Genomic DNA, 25349 nt, shown 5'->3' on the forward strand with positions numbered 1-25349 from the left:
CCTGCCCCGGGCTGCTGCGAGCTGCCCCCGCCAGAGCTCTGGTGTGGGGACCGAAGACTCACGAAGGTGTCCTTTGTGGACAGATTGCTCTAAGACAGTTCTCTGATTCGAACTAAAAGCTGATTAATACTCTCCCCTGTTAGCTGTTTTCCTTAATTCACATCACTATACAAACCATGATACGGACTGGGCACCGGTGGCCCACACCTGTCATCCTAGCTACCCAGGAGGCTGAGATCTGAGGATCTTGGTTCAAAGCCAGCCCAGACAGGGAAGTCCGTGAGACTGATCTCCAATGAACCACCAGGAAATGAAGTGGCACTGTAGCTCAAGTGGTAGAGCGCTCGCCTTGAGCTGAAGAGCTGAGGGACAGCGCCCAGGCCCCGAGTTCAATAAAGCATGACTGCGGCCCAGCCTTGTCTTGGGATCTGTTCAGAGAAGGAATAAAGCTTCCAGTCGCATTAAGCAACAGAAGACAATGCGGCTTCGCAGGGGCACGCTGGCGGCCTCTCTGGCCTGGGGGGAGGGTGGGCGGGGCTGCGCCCACGAAGACGCCCTGCGGGGCAGCGCGGTGCCGGGGGACGCGCACACCGTCCACCTGCTTTCCTCCATCGCTCTCCCTGCTCCTCAGCGGCCAGGAGCCGAGGATGGGGCGGGGGACGGGGCCTCGGGAGGGCGCCGGGAGGCCCTGCGCCGTCTGCCCCGGGCCCGCGGGGCCCGTTTGCTTCCTGTGTCTGGAATCCCGCTTCCGCCCCAGGCCTGCCGCCCTCAGCGGACACCGTTTCCACGCGGAGCTGGGGGGTGGGGCCACTCACCGGGGGAGGAGCCCACGCCGGCCGCCCGGAACTGCCCCAGGATGAGGCTCTGCTCGCTCTCGGCCAGCGCCAGCAGCAGCTCGTACGCCTCGATGCACTGCTCGCTGAAACGGAAGCGGAAGCGCGGGCCTCAGGGGCGGGGGGGGGGGGGCGGGCGGGGGGACGCGGGGCGGGGACGCGCATGTCAGCGGGACACTGGGGGGGACGCGGGGCGGGGACGCGCATGTCAGCGGGACACTGGGGGGACGCGGGGCGGGGACGCGCATGTCAGGACAGCTCCAGGGGGACGCGGGGCGGGGACGCGCATGTCAGCGGGGCGAGGACGCGGGGCGGGGACGCGCATGTCAGAAGGACAGCTCCAGGGGGACGCGGGGCGGGGACGCGCATGTCAGCGGGACACTGGGGGGACGCGGGGCGGGGACGCGCATGTCAGCGAGGCGGGGACGCGCATGTCACTGGACGGTGGCCGCTGGGTGGACCAGGCCGAGGCCAAGGGCCGAGCGCGGCCGGGGTCCGGCGCCCTGGCCAGCCCTGGTCAGCCCCCGGGCTCTGGCCGCGGCCCTCCGATCGCGGCCCCCGAGCGGCCTCACCTGTACTGCAGGGCCAGCCGCAGCGCCGTGGCGTTGGACTCGTACTTGCCCACCAGCATGCTCATCTTCTCCGCGTTGCTCTTGCACTCCTCCAGCGTGATGGTCAGGAGGTCGTTCTGAGACTTGAGGTGCTCGATGCGGCTGCGGAGAGAGACACGGCCGTCAGCTCCTGGCCGGGGCATCCGCACGGCGCCGGGGTGCGCACGCGCCGTCCGCACGGAGCCTAGGCACGCAGCCGGGGCGCACGCGCTGTCCGCACGGAGCCTGGGCACGGAGCCCGGGGTGCGCACGCGCTGTCCGCACGGAGCCCGGGGTGCGCACGCGCCGTCCGCACGGAGCCTGGGCACGGAGCCGGGGCGCACGCGCCGTGCGCACGGAGCCTAGGGGGAGCCTAGGCACGGAGCCCGGGGTGCGCACGCGCCGTCTGCACGGAGCCCGGGGTGCGCACGCGCCGTCCGCAGGGAGCCGGGGCGCACGCGCCGTGCGCACGCCGCCGCTCTGGCGGGGGGGACCCGCAGTTGGGGGACTCGCAGTTGCAGAGGCCCGCGGAGCCGGCGTGCGGCCCACCCGCGAGGCGCCAAGGAGACGCCGCGGACAGCGCCCGTTTTGGCTTCTGTGGAGCAGCCGCCGGCCCCCGGGTCCCAGCTGTGCCTCTGATAGCAAGGTCAAAGGGCAAAGGTTGGACGTCATCCCTGCCTCACTCGACTCCCGACCCATTGCAAACTGAGACCTCGGTGCTGTCCTCTCTACGCGAGCCCAGTGACACTGTTAGACACAATCACTGGCGCTGCACGTAACAAATGCTTCCTGCTTCCTCAGTCTCTCCTGGGTGCACAGAAGTAGGAAAGCGGCCTCCCCTGAGCCTAGCTCGGAGCAGGCCTGTGGAGGCGAGACCCAGGCTCAGAGGCTCAGGCTGACCAATCCCTTCTCCCCAGGGCTTCTGTGGCCAGACCCCAGGCCAGCGACCCCACCCATGACCTCTGCTCCCCAGCCACAGGGTGGAGACCACCATTTTATATCAAGCCATCAGGTGACCTAGATGGCTGGATTCCCTTCATTCTCAAGCCCTGTACAGAACAGCCACGAATCAGGGAGGACCAGCAAGATCGTTCCGTGTATTCTGTTCTGTGTGTGCATGTGCGTGTGTGTTTGCCAGTCCTAGGGCCTGCAGTCTGGGCCTGGGCGCTGTCCCTCAGCTCTTCTGCTCAAGGCGGGCGCTCTACCACTTGAGCCACAGCACCACTTCCGGCTTTTTCTGCTGCGCATGTGGTGCTGAGGAATCAAACTCAGGTCCTCGTGCATGCGAGGCAAGCGCTCTACCACTGAGCCACCTTCCCAGCCCGTCACTTCCTGTGCACAGGTCCACGTTTCTCCCTGGCCGTGGTCGGTGCTTCGCGGCCCGGGGGTGGACGCCGCAGCGCCCCGCGAAGGAGCCCGCTGGCCGGCCGGCCACTCACCTGTTCAGCCGCTCCGTCTCCACCTCGAACTCGCGAATCTTGCTCTCGGAGATGGCGGAGCCGTGCGAGTAGAGGGTCTGGAAGATCTCCTGGATGTTGGAGCAGTCCTGGAGCGAGTGGGCCAGGTGCTCGGCCACGCTGCTGGAGACCTGCAGGGCGGGACGTCCCTGCCGTCAGACCCACACGGTGCCAGCGCCCCAGCGTGCAGGGAGGGCCCCCCTCCCCCCCCCCATGGCTGGCACCCTGGCGCTCGGCTCCCTGCCGGTCGGCCTCGGTGCACACAGAGAACTCTACACAAGCATGAAGCCGGCATGCGGAGGAGCCGCCTGCGGGGCTCAGGCTCTGGCTCTATGTGCACACTTAGGCCCAGAGTCTGAACACATGCGATCTGTGCTTGTTGTAAGGTGTTCAGGGAGGCTTTCAGGAGTAGCTACTTGTGAAATTTGGGGGATTGCAATTGGACAGGCAGAAAAGTTCAAAGGACCCAAAGACCCCAGCTCACGCAATGGCCGGACACAGAGGCACATGTCTACAATCCCAGCTATGGGGAAAGCACAATGGCTGGGCACCGGGGTGTCCGCCTGTCACCTCCAGCAGCACAGGGAAGAAGATGGAAGGCTGGCCCGGGCATAACACGATCACCGACGCCAAAGGGGCCGGGGAGCGGCCCACGTGGCCCAGTGGCTGCCTGGCCAGTCTCTCCAGCACCACCAAAAATGGAAGGAAGGAACTGGGTCTTCAGAGAGCTTATCCTGGGAAGGGTGACACTGTCCAAAAAGAAACGTGCTCAGCTCCTGCCTCACGCGGCTGTAGCCGTGCTGTGCGTCACCTTTAGAATAATAATTAAAAAAAAAAATTGTGCTGGGCGTTGGTGGCTCACGCCTGTCATCCTAGCTACTCAGGAGGCTGAGATCGGAGGATCGCGGTTCAAAGCCAGCCTGGGCAGGAAAAGTCCGTGAGATTCTGATCTCCCATGAACCGCCAGAAAACCAGACATGGTGCTGTGGCTCAAGTGGTAGAGTGCTCGCCCGGAGTTCAAGCCCCACGACCAACCAAAAGAAAATTAAAGAAAGACCTTTTCCTGTTGTTAACCTCATCCCCGCCATCAAAGAGCTGGCTCTTCTCTCATGCCTAAAGGAATCGACACCCCCCCTCCCCGCCCAGGGCCAGCGTGAGCATCCTCCAGGAGCGACGTGTATGGGCCGGCTCTCTGGCAGCTCCCCCGACTCTGGGGTGCAGGTGGAGACCAGACACCGCGGGAATTCCATCCGTGCCCCAGTGCCAGGAGCGGACCGAGATCACAGCTTCCCGGATGATTGCCAGAGGAGTGAAGAACAAAGAAGGCTGGAAAGCCGCAGGGCCAGCGTGGCTGTGGAGGCCACGCCCCCTCTGACCGCGGGAGGGGCCCTGTGATTTCTCCCTGCTCACTGGCGGGCACGTCAGGAGGCCCCTGTCCCCCCACACGGGCGCTGTGGCCCGGGAACCTCCCTCCCTGGCCGCCCGCTCACCGACACTCACCCCGACGCTGCTGATTTCTGAGCCCAGGACCGGCCGATCAGACGATGAGGACTCAGACCTCGTCTTCGACAGCTTCACTCTCTCAGCGATCTTAAGAAACACAGGATGATCAAACGCTGCGGGCCCGCTCCCAGAGCAACGGTTCAGACCACGCTTGGGAGAGCCAGGGCCAGCTATGCCAGCTAAACCCGATTTGTTGCTGTTAAAACATACACACCACCACCATCAACCACCACCAAAACCTCATTGCCCAGTGTGGTGGCTCATGCCTGTAATCCTTGCTCCTGGGGAGGCAGAGTTCAGGGGGGCACAAATCCAAACCGGCCCCCACAGGGAGCCCGTGTCAACCGATACCAAGCTGGGGAGGGGCGGCTACAAGGGGAGTGTTAACAAGAGGATCACAGTCCGGGGCCAGCCAAAGCTCAATAGAACCGAGGGCGTGGTTCATGCAGCAGAGCACCTTCCCAGCCTCACAGGGCTCTGAGTTCAAATTCTAGGACTGCAAAGAAATCAGCCAACCAAGCCACCACCGAAACCCCCAAACTACATCAGCCTAACCAGCCGTGGGACGCCGAGGCTGGGCTGAACTCAGAGCGGACAGCTGGCTCACCCAGGAAAGAGGGGGCGCCACAGCCCGCCCCTCCTGAGCCATTTCTTTGGCCCGCAGAGCTGTCAGTCTTGTGAGTGGGGCCGTCACTGGCTCACTACTCAGGGTCCCGCGCTGGACTGGGCCTCGGCCCCGGCCAGCCGCTGTCCACACCCACTGTCGCATGCACCAACATGTCACTCTGCACTTGCGTGGTGCCACCCTTGGGGGAGGGGGTGTGGCCCCGTCCCGGGGCTCCGCCCCTCACACCCGGGCCCCGCCCTCCCCCGGAGCCCACCTTGGCGATGGGGATGTCGTTGCTGCTGCTGCTGGTGCTCAGCTCCCCCGTGCTGGGGTTGACCGGGCGGGCGGCCGCGGGGAGCCGCCCCGGGCTGGAGGGGCCCGTGGCCTGCACGCTCTGGAGACGGGTCTGCAGCTCTCGAACCTGAAACCAGCGTGGTTGACAGGTCAGGGGGCTCACGGGGCCGGGAGGAGGGGAGGCGCGTGACAGGTGCAGCCTGAGCCTCAGTTTACCAGCAGAGCACAGAGTCGGCCCGAGGATGCCCCGGGGGGCACCAGGTCCCCGGGGAGGGAGCGCCGTGCACCGCCCCGCACGGCCCAATGAGCCCCTGGCCTGAAGACGCTGCTGCTGGGGACCAGGCCACCGGGGACCAAGGCCACACCGGGGCCACCGCAGCCCCTCCGACACAGCTGCGGCCTGTGCTCACCACCCAGCAGGAGAGCTCCTCCATTCACCACCCGCCACCTCTCCACCCTGCAGACTGGGGGACCAAAGTAAAGGAACGTTCCATAATTCATCCACCCCGGAGGGGCGAAGCTTCCCTGGGAGAAAACTGCACTCAGCTGGAAAAGAGCCTCAAGCGGTAGGGGAACTTTCCAGAAACTGTGTGGGTTGATGGAGGGTGTGCGGGATTCTCCTAAGAGGGGACCCACCCCCCTCCCCACCACACACTAGAACTCCCCTGGAAGAGGCGGGATTTCTGTTTGTACGGCAGAAAAAAGGCCTGATCAAGTCCTGAATGATGAACAGCGTGAGCACCCCTGGCCTCCAAGCCCGGCCCTGGGTGAGATCAAACCAGGAGTCCATCGAGGCGGCCGCAGCCGCGCCCCAGGGACTTGCATGACTCATGTTGTAAGAATGGCTCAGGCCTGTCATCCCAGCTACTCTGGAGGCTGAGATCTGAGGATCATGGTTCAAAGCCAGCCTGGGCAGGGAAGTCTGTGAGACTCAGTGCTGTGGCACAAGTGGTAGAGCGCTGGCCTTGAGCTGAAGAGCTGAGCGACAGCGCCCAGGCCCAGAGTTCAGGCCCCACGACCACCACCACCACCAACAAAAAGAAAAAGTCATCTGAGACCCACCATTGCTTAGAGAACAAACAAACAAACAAACAAGAGCTGGGGGCGGGGGTCAGCCTGTCCTCCGGGCTGCTCAGGAGGCTGAGATCTGCGGATCCGGGTTCAAAGCCAGCCCCTCCCTTCCTCAGAATGATTTCAATAGATTTCATTGTTCTTCCACCCTGCGCCCCTCACCCCCCTCTCCTCCCAGGGAGCCTGGCCCACTGGAAGACACTCTTTTCTTTAAGTGTCTTCCGACTGCCCCTGGGGTTCTGCCGTGGTCTTTCCCGTGTACAAGTATCACGATCAGAACACGCCACCTGCGGCTCAGCCCTTCCCCATCTTCCCAGTGCCCGTGTAGACCGCTCTCCACGCACGGCCCAGAGCTGTGGGGTCCCAGAGCCGGCCGCCCTGCGGGGAGGGTGGCACTGTCTGTTTCTCTCCAGGCTTTCCAGTCTGGAGTGAGCAGGAGAAATCTGTTGTGTGGCCTAATACGTAGTCACACTTCAGACCAGCACCTGCTTCAGCAACCACCTTCCCAGAGCCAGCAGGTCCCGACCAGGGGTATGGGCCCTGGAGATCAGGGAGGGGGACGGGGAGGGGGGGAGGGAGGAGGGCTGCGGGGGCGGGGCCTGCGGCTTAGGCCCTGGCTGACTGGGGTGATTCACATCTGCTGACAGAAGCAAGCGCGGGCAACACAGGTGACCAGGCAGGTTCCCCAGACACACCCCCAGATCGGAGACCAGAGGCTGTGCGGACGCTGCCTGCCAGCACACTCATTAGGACGTCAGCCCAAAACAATGGATGGAGCTGATAATGTGCAATGAGACTTGAGACAGGACTGCCGAGGCGTTCACTCTGACATCAGCCCCAAAGGAAGCTGGTAAAAGCGCAAAACCTGTCATTTCTTCCACACGCCTACAGGAGGACTGAACACGATGCAGGCAGATAGAAAAGAATGACTCATGGCTGCTGGACAGAAAAACAATGCACACACACATGCACGTGTACACACAGGCACACACGCACGTATACACACACATGCAGGCACATATACACACATACGGACACGGACATGCGCATGTGTGCACACATGTGCATACCCACATACACAAACACACTCATGTGTGTCTACACCACACCCAGACATACACTCGAAGAGATCACACACCTCACACAAGCATACATAAAAGTGAGCACCTACTAGAAAGTGCAAGTTTTGTAGGAAAAAATGTTTGATGGAAGCCGGGCGCCAGTGGCTCACGCCTATAATCCCAGCTACTCAGGAGGCTGAGATCTGACGATCATAGTTCAAAGCCAGCCTGGGCAGGAAAGTCCATGAGACTCTTATCGCCAATAAAAATCACTAGAAAACCAGAAGTGACGCTGTGGTTCAAGCGGTAGAGCGCTCGCCTTGAGCTGAAGAGCTGAGGTACAGTGCCCAGGACCAGAGTTCAAAACCCATGACTGACTAAAAAAAAAAAGTTTGATGGACAAGACTATTTTTCAAACATAAAAAATAGAAGCAGGTGTCATACTGACCATCTGAACTGAGTGTGAAGGAATTGTGAGAATACCACATGGATGTAATTTTACCAGCTACTTAGATTTGGGATTCCAAAGAAAAGTTTTTTGTTTTGTCAGTTGTGGGGCTTGAACTCTGGGCCTGGGCGCTGTCCCTCAGCTCTTCAGCTCAAGGCGAGCGCTCTACCACTTGAGCCACAGCACCACTTCCAGTTTTCTGATGGTTCACTGGACATAAGAGTCTCATGGACTTTGCTGCCTGGGCTGGCTTTGAACCGCGATCCTCAGATCTCAGTCTCTTGAGTAGCTAGAATGACAGGCGTGAGCCACTGGTGCCCGGTCAGAAAGTTACTGTTTGAAAGTCTTGTGTCTCCAACTTAGGATTCCTAAACTCCTTCTAAGAATGGCGTTTGGGTGGGAAGAGGCCGGCGGGCCTCAGGGCTGAGAGGACGCGCGGTCGGGGTGGCCCTGGCTGGGTGCCCGCGGCCCCGGCCCTGAGCAGGGCAGGCCTGGCCGGGGACAGTCGGGGGGCGGCCGTGGTGCCCCGGCCCTAAGCAGGGCAGGCCTGGCCTGGGGCGGTCGGGGGGCGGCCCTGGCTGGGTGCCCACGGCCCCGGCCCTGAGCAGGGCAGGCCTGGCCCGGGGTGGTCGGGGGGCGGCCGTGGTGGCCCTGAGCAGGGCAGGCCTGGCCGAGGCGGTCGGGGGGCGGCCGTGGCGCCCCGGCCCTGAGCAGGGCAGGCCTGGCTGGGCGGCGCTCACCCTCCGGCGGAGCCGGTCCCGCTCCTCGCGGATGGCGTGCATGGCGGCCTTGCTCCTGCTCAGCTCCTCCTCCTTGCTGCACAGCATGGCCGTCAGACTCTCGTTCCCTTCCCTCAGCCCGGCCAGCTCCTTCTCCCACCGACATCGCTCTTCCGCCAGGTTGGGGTACAGGTCCCGGCCCAGCACCCCCTCGATCTCCTCCACTGTCTGCAAAACACAACCGCGACAACGAGCCACGCTGGTTCCCTTGGGAGAAAGGGCCCAGTCCCGAGTCACCTGACTGCACACAGCCGGGCGACCGTGGCTCAGCATGGCCTTCGCCTCGCCCAACAGCGCGGCGCTCTCATTCTGCGTTCTCTCCCCCTCCCCCCTCTTCCTCTCCCCCTCCCTCCCCACGATGGCCAGGGTGCTGGCTCAGCAGGACAGCGCCACTTCAGAGGTGGAATGGCGTGAACAGGATTGGCCCCGGGTCAGGTCAGGGATGCAGAAAGCGGGGAGCCCAGGTGGCTCACGCCTGGCATCCCAGCTACCCAGAGGGCTGAGATCTGAGGATCGCGGTTCAAAGCCAGCCTGGGCAGGAAAGGCTGAGACTCTGAGCTCCAATTAGCCAGCTAAAAAAGCCAGAAGTGGAGCTGTGGCTCAAGTGGTTGAGTGCCAGTGCATAAAAAAAGCTCCGCAACAGTGCCCAGACCTCGAGTTCGAGACCCAGTAGCAGCAATGAAAAGAAATGCATCTAAAACACAGTATGCATGCATAAAAACGACTCATAAAGTTAGAAAGAAGAAAGAGCAGGCTCAGTTTGCTCTGGGGAGCCTGAGGCTGACGGCTGCGAAGCAGAAGTGAGAACTGAGGCGCAGCGGCGCGACCAGGCACGGAGGCTTGCGCTGTGGCCCAGCTCCTCGGGAGGCCAGAGCAGGAAGGCCGTGGCTCAAAGCCAGCAGGCCCCTCTCTCAACAAAAACCTGGATGTGGTGGTGCGCACCTATTTGGGAGGCCAGGATCAGAGGATCGCAGCTGGAGGCCAAAACACGTAAGTGCTTATCTGAACAATAACCTCAACACGGAAGAGGGCTGTGGCTCCAGCGGTAGAGCACCTGCCTAGCAAGCGTGAGGCTCTGAGTTCAAATCCCAGTGACCGCTCCCTGGGTGCGGTCCTGCCTTTCGTGCCAGGCTGGGCGGGGGGCCGAGGCCGGCCTACCTACCTTAATGGCCAGGTCGCAGTGCTCGCTGGCGGTGGTGAGCCGCTCGATGTGGCGGTCCACGTCGGCCACAGACAGGCTGCAGCTGCTCTTCTTGCGGCCGCACACCACGCTCTCCAGCCCCGTCAGCACCCTCTGCAGCTCCGAGTTCAGGTCACTGCAGTTATCTGCGCGGGGGTGAGGAAGGCCACGGGGTGAGGCGGAGGCAGACCCCCATGAACGTGCCCTGGTCCGTTCTCCACGGGGGGCTCGCCGGGGTGACAGGGAAGGGTGTCAGAGCCCGGGGTGACAGGGAAGGGTGTCGGAGCCCGGGATTTTCTAGGCCAGCGTCCCCACCCCACGCGCTCGGCCTCCAAACCCACAGGCCCTCAGTACTCTTTATTTTTTAACCAGTCCAGGGGCTTGAACTCAGGGCCTGGGCGCTGTCCCTGAGCTTCTTTTGCTCAAGCTAGCGCTCTACCACTTGAGCCACAGCACCACTTCTGGCTTTTTCTGTGTCTGTGGTCCTGAGGAATGGAACCCAGGGCTTCATGCATGCCAGGCAAGCCATCTTCCCAGGCCTAGGGACTCTATTGGGAGTTTTCTAGGTCTCTGCACCCCCCTTCCTCCCAAAAGGAAGCCAGCTTGGGCAGAAAAGTCCATGAGATTCTTTAACCAGCAAAAAGCCAGAAGTGGAGGTGTGGCTCAAGTGGAAGAGCACCAGCCTTGAGCAAAAAAAAAGCCATCTGGTGCACGTGTACACACACACACCCAGTGTATATGAACGAGACCAAAGTACATTATACACATATACAAAAATAGAACCAATGCAACCCATTAAAAAAAAACACCCCCAACAGAAGTCGTAAGAGACCATTCCTGTCCCATGTGCCAACTGCTAGGTACCATATTTGCCAGCTCATCCAGTTCCTTCTATCAGGATCCAGTTTCAAACCAATTTCACGCTGCTCTTTGTGCACACGTCTCGTGGGCAATTCTAGGACTCTGAGCTGGGCTTCCGGGCTCACTCACTGCCAGGGGCCAGAGAAGGCAGAGTCATGGATGGAATGCAGTGCACTCGGGCGCGCCCAGATGATAGCTTTGTTGGGGGGGGGGGGGTCCTTTGAAATCCAACACAAATTCCTGAAACCGCTCTGTTGGGTTCTCTCTACAGGCCTGCCGCTATGATCCTGCAGGCCTAGAAGTTCTGTCCAGCCCAAAGCCTTCTCCCCGGGAAGCGAGGATCGCCCGGGCTCCCTTCTTATCCAGCACGGTGCTGATGTGGTGTGGACGTCTGTGAGGCTTCGGCAGAGCCTTAGCGCTGTGAGAGCAGGGCTCTGTTTTCTGAGGATTGAACACAGAGCCGCACACTCTGGCTTGGCTTTACTTAGGGCTGGTGCTCTACCACTTGAGCCACAGCGCCTCTTTCAGCTTTTTGCTGGTTCACTGGAGGTAGAGTCCGGTGGGCGTTCCTGCCTGGGCCGGCTGCGACCGGTGATCTTTGAGCCCCAGCCTCCTGAGGAGGTAGGATTACAGGCGTGAGCCACAGCGCCCCGTCTGTGGAGTACAGGATTTCCCAGGTTGACTTCATCAACCCCACGTCATTCCCAGCCAGATTTCCAGAACGCAGGGAGAAAACCAGCCTGAGGCTTCCGGCCCAGACAGTGCTCTCCCGTTTTCCACCTCGGGCTCAAACTCGCGCCTTGAGGATCCATCTTGGAGAACTGCACCCCAGCCGGCCCATAACTCCGGTCACCAGGAATCAACCACGACGTCCTCCGGTTTAGACGGCTGGCCTTCCACATCCAACCCTGCTGTGATGCAGCCGCCCACCGCGGCCACCTCCCCCGCCACATGCCCACAGCTTGGCCAGCCTAGGCCTGAGGATACAGGCCCAGAACCCGTTCCCGTCCAGGCCCCCACTCTCCTTACCCGAGCCTGCAGAACTCGGCATGACCAGGGTTCCGGGCCTCGATCCCGGGGTGCCCGCGTGCTGTTTCCTGGCGAGCTTTTATGACCCCCCGGTGCCCGGCCCGCCCCAGAACAATCAACTCCCGGTCCGTGGGCGTGCGGCCTGGACGCGGGCGACCTGTCCAGCTCCTGGGGGAATCCGGAAGCTCGGCGCCTGAGCTCTGCGGCTGCCCTCGGCCCCGGCGCGCTCCTGTGTGCCCCACCGCGTCTCCTCCGCTGACCCCGTCCCTGGCCAGCCCCGCTGGGCCGATGCCAGCTCTCCACCGAGCTCCACCCACCCGGGGGCGGTGCCCTCTGCCCACGCCCCTCGCAGGAGCCTGTATTTTTCTCCCCGGCCATTATCACTATCTGATCTGGCTTGGATGTTTGTTATCTCTCTCTGCATTTCCTGCAAGAAAGGACTTGGATCTTCTCCAAGACAGAACAGTTTAAGTCTTTTTAGTATTTATCTTTGTGGCAATACCGGGACTTGAACTCGGGAGCCGCACACCCTTGTCTGGCACTCTCTCTCAAGGCTGGGCATTATACCACTTGAGCCTGCCTCCCATTTCTGGCTGTTTTGGAGATTAAGAGTCTCAGATTTGTCTGCCAGGAGCTGGCTTTGATCCAAGATGCTCAGATCTTAGACTGCGGAGTGGCTAGGATTACAGGCGGTTGGCGAAAGTTCTATTAGTGAAACTTGATTAGATGTTTAAGAACGACAAATGAGAAAAACACAGGTGTCGCTCACGCCTGTAATCCAAGCTACTCAGGAGGCTGAGATCTGAGCATCACAGTTTGAAGACAGCCAGGGCAGGAAACCCATGAGGCTCTTATTGCTAATTAACCACAAAAATCCAGAAGTAGAGATGTGGCTCAAGGCTCAAGCCTGGAGAAAAAAAGCAGCTCGTGGATAGGGTCCAGGCCCTGGGTTCAAACCCCAGGACTGGCAAAATACCAAACCAAACCGACAGGAAAACCCAGAGGCTGTGGAGGGCGGCGGGCTCCTGCCGGTGCGCGGGGGTTTGGGCACAGGGTCGCATGGCCTGCACCACGCCGGGCACAGCGGCCTCGCCAGGGCAGCACGTGCTCCCGCTGCGTGGGACCCCCCCGGGCACGGCGTGCACGGGAGGCCGCGGGGCCTGGGGAGCGGAGGAGGGACGAGGGGAGACCCTGCTCCCCCCTCCCTGAAGCGGGGTCCGAAGAGGAGCAGGCCGCCGTCCCCCACCGCATGGGTGGACGTAGTGACCACACGGAAGCCGTTCTGCTCAGGGCCCCATCACCCCGAGAAAGCCCCCACGGACCCACGCCACAGGCGCCACGCATCTGCCCTGCAAACTGAGGCCGAGAGTGTGGACGCGCCGGGCGACTCCTCACACAGAGCCGCTGCGACCTGCGCTCCCCTGGCTGGCTTCGTCCCTTCCCCCTCGGGCGAGGTCCCGGAAGGCGCTCGCGCGGTGACCAGACCCAATCCCGCTTCTGTACCGATCCACTGGGCGGAACGGGGTCACCCCCAACGCCTCCCCGGCCCGCACACCAAGGACACCGGCAGCTGGAGTCCGCACAAAGCCAGGAGGAAGGGCAGAGGAGAGCCGGGGGACCGACGCACACCAAGACCAGGGGCCCCAGCCCGGGGCTCGGGGTCTCACACGGGTCTGCTGAGGACCGGGACGGGGCCGGGCGAGGCGGGTACACGCATGGTCAACAAACATCCCGCTCACTGGGGCGCACGCATGGCCCTCCAGGGGGCTGCCCGAGGCTCGCACCCGCGCTGTGGGGGGGAGAGGGGGCCTTCGATGGCCACCGTACCCAAAACTCAGCAGCAGAGCCCCTGCCTAGCAAGAGCGAGGCCCTGAGTGCAAACCCCACAAAAGATGAATTATTCCTGGCCCTTTTCTCTGTGAGACTTGTGACAGCAGCTGAAGAACAGACAGCCTGGATTGTTTTTCTAATGAGAATCTGGGGCCTCAGAAAGTGTGTGTGTGTGTGTGTGTGTGTGTGTGTGTGTGTCTCTGTGTGTGTGTGTGTGTGTTCCAGTGTTAGGGCTTGAACTCAGGGCCTAGATGCTGCCCCTTAGCTTTTCCGGTCGAGGCTGACGCTCTACCACTTGAGACAGAGCTCCACTTCCAGCTTTTTGGTGGTTAATTGGTGATAAGAGACTCATGGTCCTTTTGGCACAGGCTGCCTTGGATCACAGACCTCAGATTCTACTTCCCAAGTGGCTGGGATTGCAGGCATGAGCCGCTGGCAACCAGCTAAAATGCTTGTTTTTAAGGGAAAATATGCCATGAACGTCCATCAGCCTCAGACCAAGTCAACTTGAAGAGCTGTGGTCTAGAAAATAAAGACTGGAAGCCAGGCAGGAAAGTCTGTGGGACTCGTCTCTTCAATGAACCAGCAAAAAGCCACAGGTGGAGCTGTGGCTCAAGCGGTCCAGCGCTAGCTGTGAGTGAAAAAGCTCTGGGACAGTGCCCAGGCCCCAGACTGGCACAAGAAATAAAAGATTTTTTTTTTTAATGTAAAGACCCCTTGTATTAGAAAGGGATCACGAATTCCAACAGCAGCAGGGGTCAGCTGGAGGACAGGGCACGCCTGGGCCTCTGTGCAGGAGCCAGTGGCTGACAGCCCGACAGGGAATGATGCTAACTTCCTCCTGTTCTCAACCCTGGTAGCAACGCCATGCAGCGGCCGTGCCGGATGACTGGCTGGCCGCCCCGGGACGGCTCCGCACGGCTAATGTGCATACGTCGGTCTTGTTTGCTTCATCGGGTCTCTGGGAGGAAATACAGTCGCCCCCCAGGGCCTCCCGTGACACAAACTCACCACCTAGGCTGGATTTCCAGCTGTGATCCTCCTGTGACCAGCTTCTCAGGGATGCGCATTGCACAGATAAGACAAAGAGAGGGAGAGGGAAAGGGGGGGAAGGAGGGAGGGAGAGAGGTGAGGAAGGAAGGGAGGGAGGGAGGGAGAAAGGAAAAAGGATAGGAAAGAGAAAAAGAGGGAGGGAGGGAGGAGCAAAGAAGGGAGGGAAGGACGCATCCCAGAACCCGGCAGTACAGGGCCCTGCAGGGCTCAGCAACCATTCCCACCAGAGGAAGCGCCACCTCCAACACCCGAGTCTCCAAACCGGGACACAAAGCTAAGTGGAGGAGCCCCCCCCCCCCGTTGCTAGCACGGAGCAAGCCTGTGCAGAGGCTGCTTGTCCCTCTGCACCCCCCGCACCCCGCTCCGGGTCTCCCGAAACCGCTCTCGGAAGGGCGGCTCTGCGGCGCCCCTGCCCGCCTCCCCTCCCCGCTTCGAGCGGCGGCTCCGCACCCCGAAATAGTCCTCCCGCAGCCATGAAGTGTGCCTGCGGGGCCTGGCTCTCCCGTGACACCCAGGTCACGGGCGCCGCCGCGCCACAAAGCAGGGTTCCCGCGCAAGCCACGAGCCGAGCACAGGACGCTTCGGGAGGCCGCCCTGTGTTCCTGGCGGACGCCACGGTCTCACGGGGCTTGAGTTCCAGAAACCAAGCTTCCCACCCCGAACCAGAAGGGCTTGCTGGCCGGTGAGGACTGCAGCCGGCCGGGCTCTGGGCGCAGCCTTGGCTCCAGGCGCGGGGCGTCAGAGCCCCAGGTCCTCTGGTCAGCTCTGCGGCTCCTTTCAGACGTGGCTTCGTGACACCTGCGCCAGGCCCTTGTTCCCGGGGTGCGTGCGGCTCCCCCAAGGAGGGTCAGGAGCATGCCGCCCTCTGCGGGTCCCGTGCAGCCGTGGGGACGGGAGCAGAGCGGGGGACGCAGACGCCTGGTGACAGCCAGCTCCTTCTTAGCTGTGTGGGTCGGGCCACCATGCCTGCCTCCTCCGAGCGCCCCGTCCTGCCTCTGAAAATGGGGTCCACCATGAAAAACCCACATTAACCACGCCGAGGACTCACGCACAACACCCGGCTGCCTCCAGCCTCACGGTCAGTCACTGGACTTGAACTCAGGGCCGCACGCTCTGGCTGGCTTTCTCCACTCAAGGCTGGCGCCACTTCCAACTTTTCGGTGGTTCAGAGGAGGCAGAGTCTCTCAGACTTTTTCTGCCTGGGCTGGCTTTGAACTCTGACCCTGAGGTCCTGGCCTCCTGATGAGCCGGGGTGACAGGCCCGCCTTGGCCTTACATGTAACTAATGCTTTACTAGGCTCAGAAAGAGGCTCTGTGCCAGGATGGCCACGGTTTTCTTTTTTTTTCTTTTTTTTTTCTTTTTTGCCGGTCATGGGGCTTGAACTCTGGGCCTGGGCGCTGTCCCTCAGCTCTTCAGCTCAAGGCAAGCGCTCTACCACTTGAGCCACAGCACCACTTCTGGCTTTCTGGTGGTTTGTGGAAGGTAAGAGTCTCATGGACTTTCCTGCCCGGGCTGGCTTTGAACCGTGATCCTCCAATCTCAGCCTCCTGAGCAGCTGGGATGGCAGGCATGAGCCACTGGCTCCCGGTGACAAAGCCTTCTTAAAGGTAACCCGCGCTGTCCTTGCAGGAGCCGAGGCCCCGCTGGGAAGCTGAACCAGGCGGTCAGGTGGCTCCTGATGCGGGCTGCCAATGGAGCAGCTGCGGTGGGGCGAGGAGCTGAGGCGGCCTCCCCCTCCCCCCTCCCCCCCTCCCCCCCTCCCCAGCGCAGCAGTTGAATTGGAAAATGGCAAAGGAGTAAGGAGAGGCAGAGGCAGAGGCGAGCAACACGCCGCCTGCGCTCTGCGCCCGGCCTTCGCGCTCGCCAGGCTGTCCCGGGCGCTGCCCCCCTGGGGGACGCAGCAGGTGGCCTCTGTCCCGCCCGGCACTCCCCGTCCCCCGCGCCCCCTGAGCTCGCAGCCCCTGACTTGTGGGAAGTGACGGCCGCCAGGTCCCTGCAGGCCTGGCCACATTCTCCAAGGAGCTGTGGGGGGCTGCGCCCACGCCCAGGCTGAGCCCCCAACTCGTGTCGAGGACGATTCCAGCTCTCACCCAGCTGTCAGGCTGCTGCTGCTTGCTGTAGGTCACTCACGGGGCGTGAACTCAGGGCTTGGGCACTGCCAACCCCCATCCCCCTTAGCAGAGCTGCCCAGGCCCTCCCCCCGTCCTGACTGGCTGCTTCCTCCCTCCCTCCCTTCCCCTCCCTGCCAACAGGAGTCTTGAACACTGGCCTCAGGACAGACCTTGGGAGAGGCTCTGGAGAACTACCAGGAGATGAAGAAATCAAGCACACACCACTGCCTAATGAGGCTCGGTGAGCGGACAGCCAGTCACGCAGACGAGCACGCCACGGAACACGCCAGTGTAACGTGAGGAGAGAAAGTGGGCAATGACAGAGCAGCAGAGACAGGCACCCGCATGCGTGCACGTACACACGCACGCACACACGTACACACACGCACACACGCACGCACACACGTGCACACACGTACACACACACATGCGCACATGTATGCATGCACCCACATGCGTGCATGCATGCACACATGCACACACGCTCCGCGCATGCGTGCACATGCACGCACATGCATACATGTGCACGCACACACATACACATCTATGCATGCACCCACATGCGCGCATGCACGCACGCACACACGCTCACGCATATGCGTGCACACACGCACATGCACACACACACACACACACACACACACTGGAGTTTCTGGCCTTTTCTGGGGAGGTGCACAGACCCGAGGCTGCGAGAAGCCATCTGCTGCCCACCACCTCCTGCAACGTGTGCACACGGGCCGCGGCCTCCACCGCCCACCTCCGGCCCCCCCTCCACTCCCCCTCTCCACCCCCCCTCCACTCCCCCCTCTCTACCCCCCTCCACTCCTCCCTCTCCACCCCCCCTCCACCCCCCTCTCCATCCCCCCTCCACTCCCCCCTCTCTACCCCCCCTCCACTCCCCCCTCTCCACTCCCCCCTCCACCCCCTCTCTATCCCCCCTCCACTCCCCCCCTCCAACCCCTCTCCACTCCCCCCTCCACTCCCCCCTCCACCCCCCCTCCACTCCCCCCTCTCCACTCCCCCTCCAGTCCCCCCTCTCCACCCCCCTTCCACTCCCCTCTCCACTCCCCCCTCTCTACCCCCCCTCCACTCCTCCCTCTCCACCCCCCCTCCACCCCCTCTCCATCCCCCCTCCACTCCCCCCTCTCTACCCCCCCTCCACTCCCCCCTCTCTACCCCCCCTCCACTCCCCCCTCTCCACTCCCCCCTCCACCCCCTCTCTATCCCCCCTCCACTCCCCCCCTCCAACCCCTCTCCACTCCCCCCTCCACTCCCCCCTCCACCCCCCTCTCCATCCCCCCTCCACTCCCCCCCTCCAACCCCTCTCCACTCCCCCCTCCACCCCCCCTCCACTCCCCCCTCCACTCCCCCCTCTCCACTCCCCCTCCAGTCCCCCCTCTCCACCCCCCCTCCACTCCCCTCTCCACCCCCCCTCCACTCCCCTCTCCACCCCCCCTCCACTCCCCCCTCCACTCCCCTCTCCACTCCCCCCTCCACCCCCCTCCACTCCCCTCCACCCCCCCTCCACTCCCCTCTCCACCCCCCCTCCACTCCCCTCTCCACTCCCCTCCACTCCCCTCCACCCCCTCTCCACCCCCCCTCCACTCCCCTCTCCACCCCCCCTCCACCCCCCTCTCCACTCCCCCCTCCACTCCCCCTCCACTCCCCTCTCCACCCCCCCTCCACTCCCCCCTCCACTCCCCCTCCACTCCCCTCTCCACCCCCCCTCCACTCCCCTCTCCACCCCCCTCCACTCCCCTCTCCACCCCCCCTCCACTTCCCCTCCACCCCCCTCTCCACTCCCCCCTCCACTCCCCCTCCACTCCCCTCTCCACCCCCCCTCCACTCCCCCTCCACTCCCCCCTCTACTCCCCTCTCCACTCCCCCTTCCACCCCCCTCTCCTCCCACTGGTGTCGCCTCGCCATCTGCCGACAGCCCGCGGCCTCCCGGCTGGTTTTGTCCAGCTCAGATCTCTCCACTGAGGCGTCCCAAGTCCCGCTGCCTTCTGAAGACCCCCACCCAGCCACCTCGAGACCCCAGCACCGCTGGGCCCCGCTAAGGACAGGATGCCCCCCGCCCACCCCGCAACTGCAGGCCAGGCGCAGCAACGCGGAAGGCTGGAGACTGGGTCCTTTCCTCCGCGCCCCACATTGGCGCAAGCCACGGCCGCACCCCCCCCCCGCCACCACGGCCACCTCCCACCAGCCAGCGAACCCCGCCACGCGCCCCCCGGTGTACACCGTGCGTTTGCTTTCCACGTCTCTGCTGGCGCCACCTTAGTCTGAGCCATGATTTTGCCCACCCACGTTTATGCAATGGCCGCCTTGCCAGTCCTACCCCTCCCACAGACACACGTGTGCACACATGACATACATGCACACACACCCCCGCGTACACAGGTGTGCATGCACACGCACCCACACGCACCCACATATACAAACTCAGCCTTGATCCCTGAGTTTTCTTCTTACTAGGGATGGACAGACCGGAAACCTCCTCTCCTCACCCCATCCCGTCCTCACTACTGAATCCTTCTAGGACGTTCCGTCCACCCCTGGAGCTACCGCCCCACTTCCAGTCTGCTGGTGGTTCATTGATCAGAGTCTCACGGACTTTCCTGCCCAGGCTGGCTTTGAACCACGATCCTCAGATCTCAGCCTCCTGAGTAGCCGGGATGCAGGGGTGAGCCGCCGGCGCCTGGCCCCGTCCAGACGGGACACACTGCGCTGATGTTCCCACTGGCTGCTCCTCTCGAGCCCCCAACACCAGGGGTCTGCTTCTCAACTGTTTCCAAACCAAACCTCCCTGCCACGGACTCTGCACGCCCACGTCGTCACTCGGGACCAGCGTGCTGGAGTGATTTTCAGATTCCTGTTCGTTATCCACCAGCTGCTAAGTACCCAGCCCCCCTCCACCCCCCCTCCCACCGCATCCCAAACCCCAGCCGGCGCGGAAGCGCGTCCACGCTGCCACTCCTGTATTACGTGGTTCTCTGTCTGGAATTTCCCAGCCGAGGTGACACGTGTGTAACTCAGGCTGATTAGGGCAGGGAAAGAGCTAGTTCAGCTCCCTGGCTCCATTTGGACCAGCAAGGTAGTAATTAAGTTCCTCCCCAACTCCAGCGCGAGCGGAGGCTCCCCTCAGGGCCCCGGGTGCTGCTAAACTTCCATTCTGTAACCCAGAAACCAAGCGCGGGCTGGGGGGGCGGGGGCGCTCACCCACGTCGGCCGTGGCCATGGTGGACTGGTTCTCGGGGATGGAGGCGGAGGTCTGGTCCTGGTCCAAGCTTCGCGAGTCCTCGTTGACCTCATGCTGGCTGTGGCTGAGCTCCGACCTCAACTCCGAATACTCATCTTCCTCCCTGAGGAAGGAGAAGGGGCGGGGGTCAGCACAAAGGAGGCTGTGAGAGGAATCCACTGAGAACCAGCGTCTGTTGGGGGAAAGAGACCTCTCACTCGGTCCACAGAGACCACGATTGCTTTGGACCAACAAATTACCACATTCACGGCGAAAGGCTGTTTGTTTATATACGTGGATGGTAAAAGGCTGTTTCTGTGTCCAGATAAACTCAGGCCCAGCTTGGGAACAAGGCTGGTTTATCTCTGCCACTAGAAACCTTTCCCCTTCAAAAATGTCCTGAAGAATTTCGATTTCTCAATCTTCTCGAGTTTTGAGGTTGAAAAGAACTACGGGGATGAGCAGGAAAAAGATGGGGAAAAAACATCCAGACACTGGTAGCTCATGCCTGTAACCCCGGCAACTCGGGAGTCAGAGATCCAAGACTGTCAGGCCAAAGCCAGGCGGGATTAGTCCACGTGATCCTTATCTTCAATTCCCTGCAGAGCCGGGAGCAGAGGTGACGCTCCGTGGAGCCTGTGGACAGGGCCACAGGGAAATGGAGGTTACGTCCTAAGATTCTTCTTCCCATTTTTTTTTTTTTTTAATTTGAGCTAGTAACAGAGCTTGAACTCTGCACCTCACATTCTCTCTTGGGTTTTTTCACTCAAGATTGGCACGCTACCACTGAGCCACAAGCTCAACTCCCAGCTTTTTTGCTGGTTAACTGGAGAGAAGAGTCTCACTGATTTGTCTGCCTGGGCTGGCTTCAAACTGTGATCCTCAGATCTCCGCCTCCCGGGGTGCTGGGATTATAGGCGTGAGCTACTTGGTGCCTGGTAGCATTGAGTTCATCATGGTAGATCAAGATGGCAGCAGTCATCAACTGGGCTTGGGAAAGGGGCGGCTGAGGGGTACAAATCCAAGTGAGAGAAGTGCGAAGATGTCTTCACCGTTCTTGGCTCTACAGTTGCTCTATGCCCTAGTCCCTGCTTTTCATATAAACGCCACTCTGGAAAACAGGATGACTCCATGAACAGAAGCCCCCGGCTATGAAAAGTAGGAATTAACATGGGAATGGTAAAGGCCAAAGGCATAGATGGATGTTCTGCGGATAAGTTAATTATTAGGCATCCGCAGAAATCCACCCTGATGAGACCCCGGAAAGAAGACAATTAACCCATCCTCTCGGCGGTCACCCGTGGGTCCAGGGGCTAATTGTCTGCTCAGTGATCCCCGGGCTCTCCCTCCAGCCTGCGCCCCATGCTCTGACTTCGCTGAACGGGAGACTGCGGCGTCATGACTGAATTGCTTTTGTAGCTTGGCCAACGCGACCAGCTTCAGAGCCGCTGTTTCCCAGGGGTAAAGGACACTGACGAATCCCCGCAACGGCCGCCTGAAGCTCTCCAAACCCTAAGCGTTCCTGCCAGACCGCCTGCTCTGTCTTAAATACTTCTGGTGAGAACCTGACACCGGGGTGGGGAGGGAAGGTGGGGTGGGGAAGACATGGGGGAGCATGCTGGGGAGCTGGGCAGGGGTGGCACATGAGCCGGGGCAGGGACGCTGCTGTCACACGCAAGAGGGGGAACAGGCAGATCCGGGGAGCAGTCCAGGTCGCTGGCTGTGTCCAGCACTCCGGCACACCTGGAAACAGGTAGCTTTTCGGTAGGTCATGAGGAGGCAGAGCATGTGCAAAGGCCCGGAGGTATGAGCCGCACTTCTTGGTGAGGAGCAAGGGGACTGGGATGGCGGCCAGCGCCACGGGCCGAAGGAGCGCAGCGTGGGGGGAGGGCTCAGCAGCTTGCCACAGAGCAGCTTGATCATTCTGAGGGACTTTCTGAAATAGGCTCTGGGGCCCGTGAACCCCCGGGCCGCGGCTCCCGGGCAGGGCCGCTTTCTGAGTGCCAGCGGCTTTCTGTTTTGAGGAGGGGGCAAGGCTTGGAAGTGTCCTCGGCCAGCCAGGGGGAGAAGAGTCTGGGAGAGCCGCCGGAGCCCGTGGAGGGGTGCGGTCGTGCGGGCCTGGCTTCCTGAGCTCTGTGCAACGCTGAGACTGGACGGACTGTGGTTCAGGGCCAGCCTGGGCAGAAAAGCCCGAGAGGCCGTCTCCACGGGAGCCGGGGGCCTGCGGCACACGCCTGCCATGCTGCAATGCCGGGAACCTAGAGCAGGCGGGGGGGGGGGGGGGGGAGGGAGCCCATCCTCACAACGAGCAGCGAGAGACTCGGCTGGAGGCGTGGCTCAGCGTCCAGTGCAGCCGAGCACGTGGGAGGCCAAGTTCAAAGTCAGTACCACCACCAAGACAAAGAAGCGATAACAACGAAGCTGCGGCCAGCTCTGGTGATGCGGAAGGAAAGTGTGTGTGCGTGTGTGTGCATGTGTGTGCATGTGTGCGTGCATGTGCGTGGTGTGCATGCGTGTGCGTGTGTGTTCATGGGGTGTGCATGCGTGTGCGTGCACGTGTGCATATATTTGTGTGCGCGTGTGCGTGCATGTGCATGCTGTGTGTGCACATGTGTGTGTGTGCGTGTGCACCAGTCTCCCAAGCTGCCATGCTGAGCTCTACAAGCCCCAGTGATGGCCGTCGGTGAGCCCAGTGGTGGAGCAGAGTGCTTTCCAGGTGGCTTCGCTGGCGCCTGTGCGCTCCGTGCTCACTCCCAGCCTGATCAGCAAGGTCTTCCTGAGGAGGCCGGCCGTGGAGGGCGCACAGGCCCGCGGCGTCGGCAGAGTCCCGGGCTGGCCGGCAGGGAGGGGCCCGCGGGCCTGCTCCGCCGGGGTCCAGAGACAGAAGACGCCCGCGGCCAGGCGTGAGGCTCAGAGGCAGAGATTAGGAGGATCACGGTGAGAGGCCAGCTCTGGGACCCCGTGTGAAGAGTGACGGCCGCGTCAAACGGGAGGGGCTGGCGCTGTGGTTGGCGCAGGGCTGGTCTAGATCGTGTTGCAGGGCGTGGCGGCGGGCCGAGCCCCGATTCCTCCAGTGTCTCCTCACTCTGCACAGCGGAGGACGGGCGCTGGCGCTCACCCTGCCATTCTTCCTGGGGGTAACTCATCGAACAGATGATGGAATGTTCCAGCACAGACACAAGGATCTGTCCCCCGCTTAGCAAGATCTAATCTCGGCTCTAGATGGAGATCTTGCGCATGCTGAACGAGGAAGGCAGGGGAAAGGAGTGTGTTTTATCTGTCTGCTTCCTCAGTTTCCGTTTTAGGCCACAATTACATGAGAACAGGTGCAGATGTGAGGCAAAGCGGGGTGTCACCCCACAGGGCAAGAGGAGTCTGAGGTCAGAGTTCACTACCAAGGACAGAACATTCCAGAATCACCGTCCTCTGTGGCCTGAGGGGCGGGTTTCAGAGGCGGCTGAGCTGGCAGACAGCACGGCAGGTGGCTGGGCTGGATCGGGGAGAGGCGTCGGGGAGGGGCCTCACCCAAGGAGAGGGGAGGCCGGGGACAGCATCCCAGGATGCAGAGAGAGCCAGAGGGAAAGGAAGGCGGACTAGGGTCCAGCGCTGCAGGGAAGCGCACGCATGGAGAGAGCCAGTTACGGTGGACTGAGGCCGAAGCCGGGCGCCCAGCCCAGAGCAGCCCGAGCAGCCCAGCCCGAGCAGCCCAGCCCAAGCAGCCCAGCCCGAGCAGCCTGGGTTCCGTCCAGCAAGGGGGGAGCAGGGAGGGGGGACAAATCACAGCCTTCAGATGCTGCTCAGGCTGCCAAACAACGGGGCAGAGTCGGGGCGTCTCCCCCACTGACATCTACCCCCCAGTCATGGGGCAGTGTGGTCTACAGATGGGGCCGGCCCCTTGGGTGGGCACTGGCGGGAGATGCGGGGAGCACAGGGCGCCCCAGTGTCTTGAGCGCCTCACAGCACCCCAAACACTCACCTCCCAGGACACCACCGGGTGAGGGGCGGGAGGGGGTGCGCCGCAGGACACAGCTAAGGGGTTCAGGGGACCACTGGGGGGGTGGACAACACGGGGCCTGGGAGCCAAGAGAAAGGAGGCCCCCAGGCCTGAGGACTGCGGGGGAAGGCTGGTGGGATGAGAACAGCTTATGGGAAGAAGAAGAAGAAGAAAATGGCTCAGGCCTTGTCATCCTGGCTACGCAGGAGGCTGAGATCTGAGGATCACGGTTCAAAGTCAGCCCGGGCAGGAAAGTCCATAAGACTCTTATCTCCAATAAACCACTAGAAAACCGAAAGCGGCGCTGTGGCTCAAGTGGTAGAGCGCTCGCCTTGAGCTGAAGAGCTGAGGGACAGAGCCCAGGCCCTGAGTTCAAGCCCCATGACTTGGGGGGGGGGGCTGGGCGGGAGGAATCAGCCTGAGGTGAGGCTCAGTGGGAACAGCATCTGTGTAGAAAGCACCAGGCCACAAGAGCCTCACGCAGTTGTCTACCCAGCCTGGCTTAGAACCAGGATCCTCCCATCTCAGCCTCCTGGACTGCTGGATGACAGGCGTGAGCCACCGGCGCCATGCCCAAACCCCCATGTAATGATGTCACCACCCGCCCGACATTCCTGTGGCTGGGCTCTGAACTCCCAGTGGAACGGCTCTGACAGGACGTCGTTCACCACGGCCCTCGGCTGAGCCCACCGGCAGCCAGACTCACAGACAACACGCAGGAGCGGGGCCTCTGGGAGATCTGGCCAACCACTCACCTCCCGTGCCAGCCCCGATCGAGGTCCCAGCCCGCACGCGGCCTCCCGAGAGCCGACCGTCCACACACTAGCAAAATTCTACACAGCCCCTGCAGCTTTAGCCGTGCCTCTCCACGCCGGATTGTCTACAAATCCCTCTGGGCCGGGGTGGAATTTGCTGACGGTAGCCAGAAAGATGAAGAGGAGCGGCCTGGACGGCCAGGCTCTCTGCCCTGCAGTCAGGGGGAGGCGCGCCCCGGCAGGGCTGGTAACTGCTGGGGATCGGGTTGATGTCCATTGCCCCACGCGCCCTGTTTGAATCCTCACCATTCCGTCATTTCCTGTGCTGAAGCTGCCGGGCGACTCACGCCTGGCATCTTAGCCACTCAGGAGGCTGAGCTGAGGGTCAGAGGTTCAAAGCCAGCCCGGGCAGGGAAACTGGTGGGGCTCTTAGCGCCGTTTACCCCCCAAAAACCAGAAGTGGAGCTGTGGTTCAAGTGGAGGAGTGCGGGCCGTCACGGACAGTGCCCAGGCCCTCAGTCCAAGCCTTCGTACCGGCAGGAAATGGGGGGAAAGTGCAGTGTGTTTTAATGGACACTACACACTTGCCTGTGTCCTCTGCCCGGCTGCCCGGGACCGGCCTCAGCCTTGCTTTGGGCTGGAAACTCTCTGCTC

General features: G+C 62.0%; 1 protein-coding gene across 1 annotated transcript in view; it reads right to left on the minus strand.

The window, feature by feature from the left end:
- LOC138804468 (colorectal mutant cancer protein) overlaps nucleotides 1-25349 on the minus strand; it is a 90013-nt gene that overhangs the window by 5137 nt on the left and 59527 nt on the right. Inside the window, exons 4-11 of the mRNA XM_069988739.1 lie at nucleotides 19928-20070; nucleotides 9806-9969; nucleotides 8605-8811; nucleotides 5265-5411; nucleotides 4381-4470; nucleotides 2863-3011; nucleotides 1406-1546; nucleotides 816-919 (exon numbers count right to left, since the gene is read on the minus strand). Coding sequence (XP_069844840.1) covers nucleotides 816-919; nucleotides 1406-1546; nucleotides 2863-3011; nucleotides 4381-4470; nucleotides 5265-5411; nucleotides 8605-8811; nucleotides 9806-9969; nucleotides 19928-20070 — 1145 coding nt within the window. The remainder of the gene's footprint in view (nucleotides 1-815; nucleotides 920-1405; nucleotides 1547-2862; nucleotides 3012-4380; nucleotides 4471-5264; nucleotides 5412-8604; nucleotides 8812-9805; nucleotides 9970-19927; nucleotides 20071-25349) is intronic.

The sequence above is a fragment of the Dipodomys merriami genome, unplaced genomic scaffold (genome assembly GCF_024711535.1).
Source record: "Dipodomys merriami isolate MVZ:Mamm:240054 unplaced genomic scaffold, mDipMer1.0.p SCAF_366, whole genome shotgun sequence".
Taxonomy (NCBI): Eukaryota; Metazoa; Chordata; class Mammalia; order Rodentia; family Heteromyidae; genus Dipodomys; species Dipodomys merriami.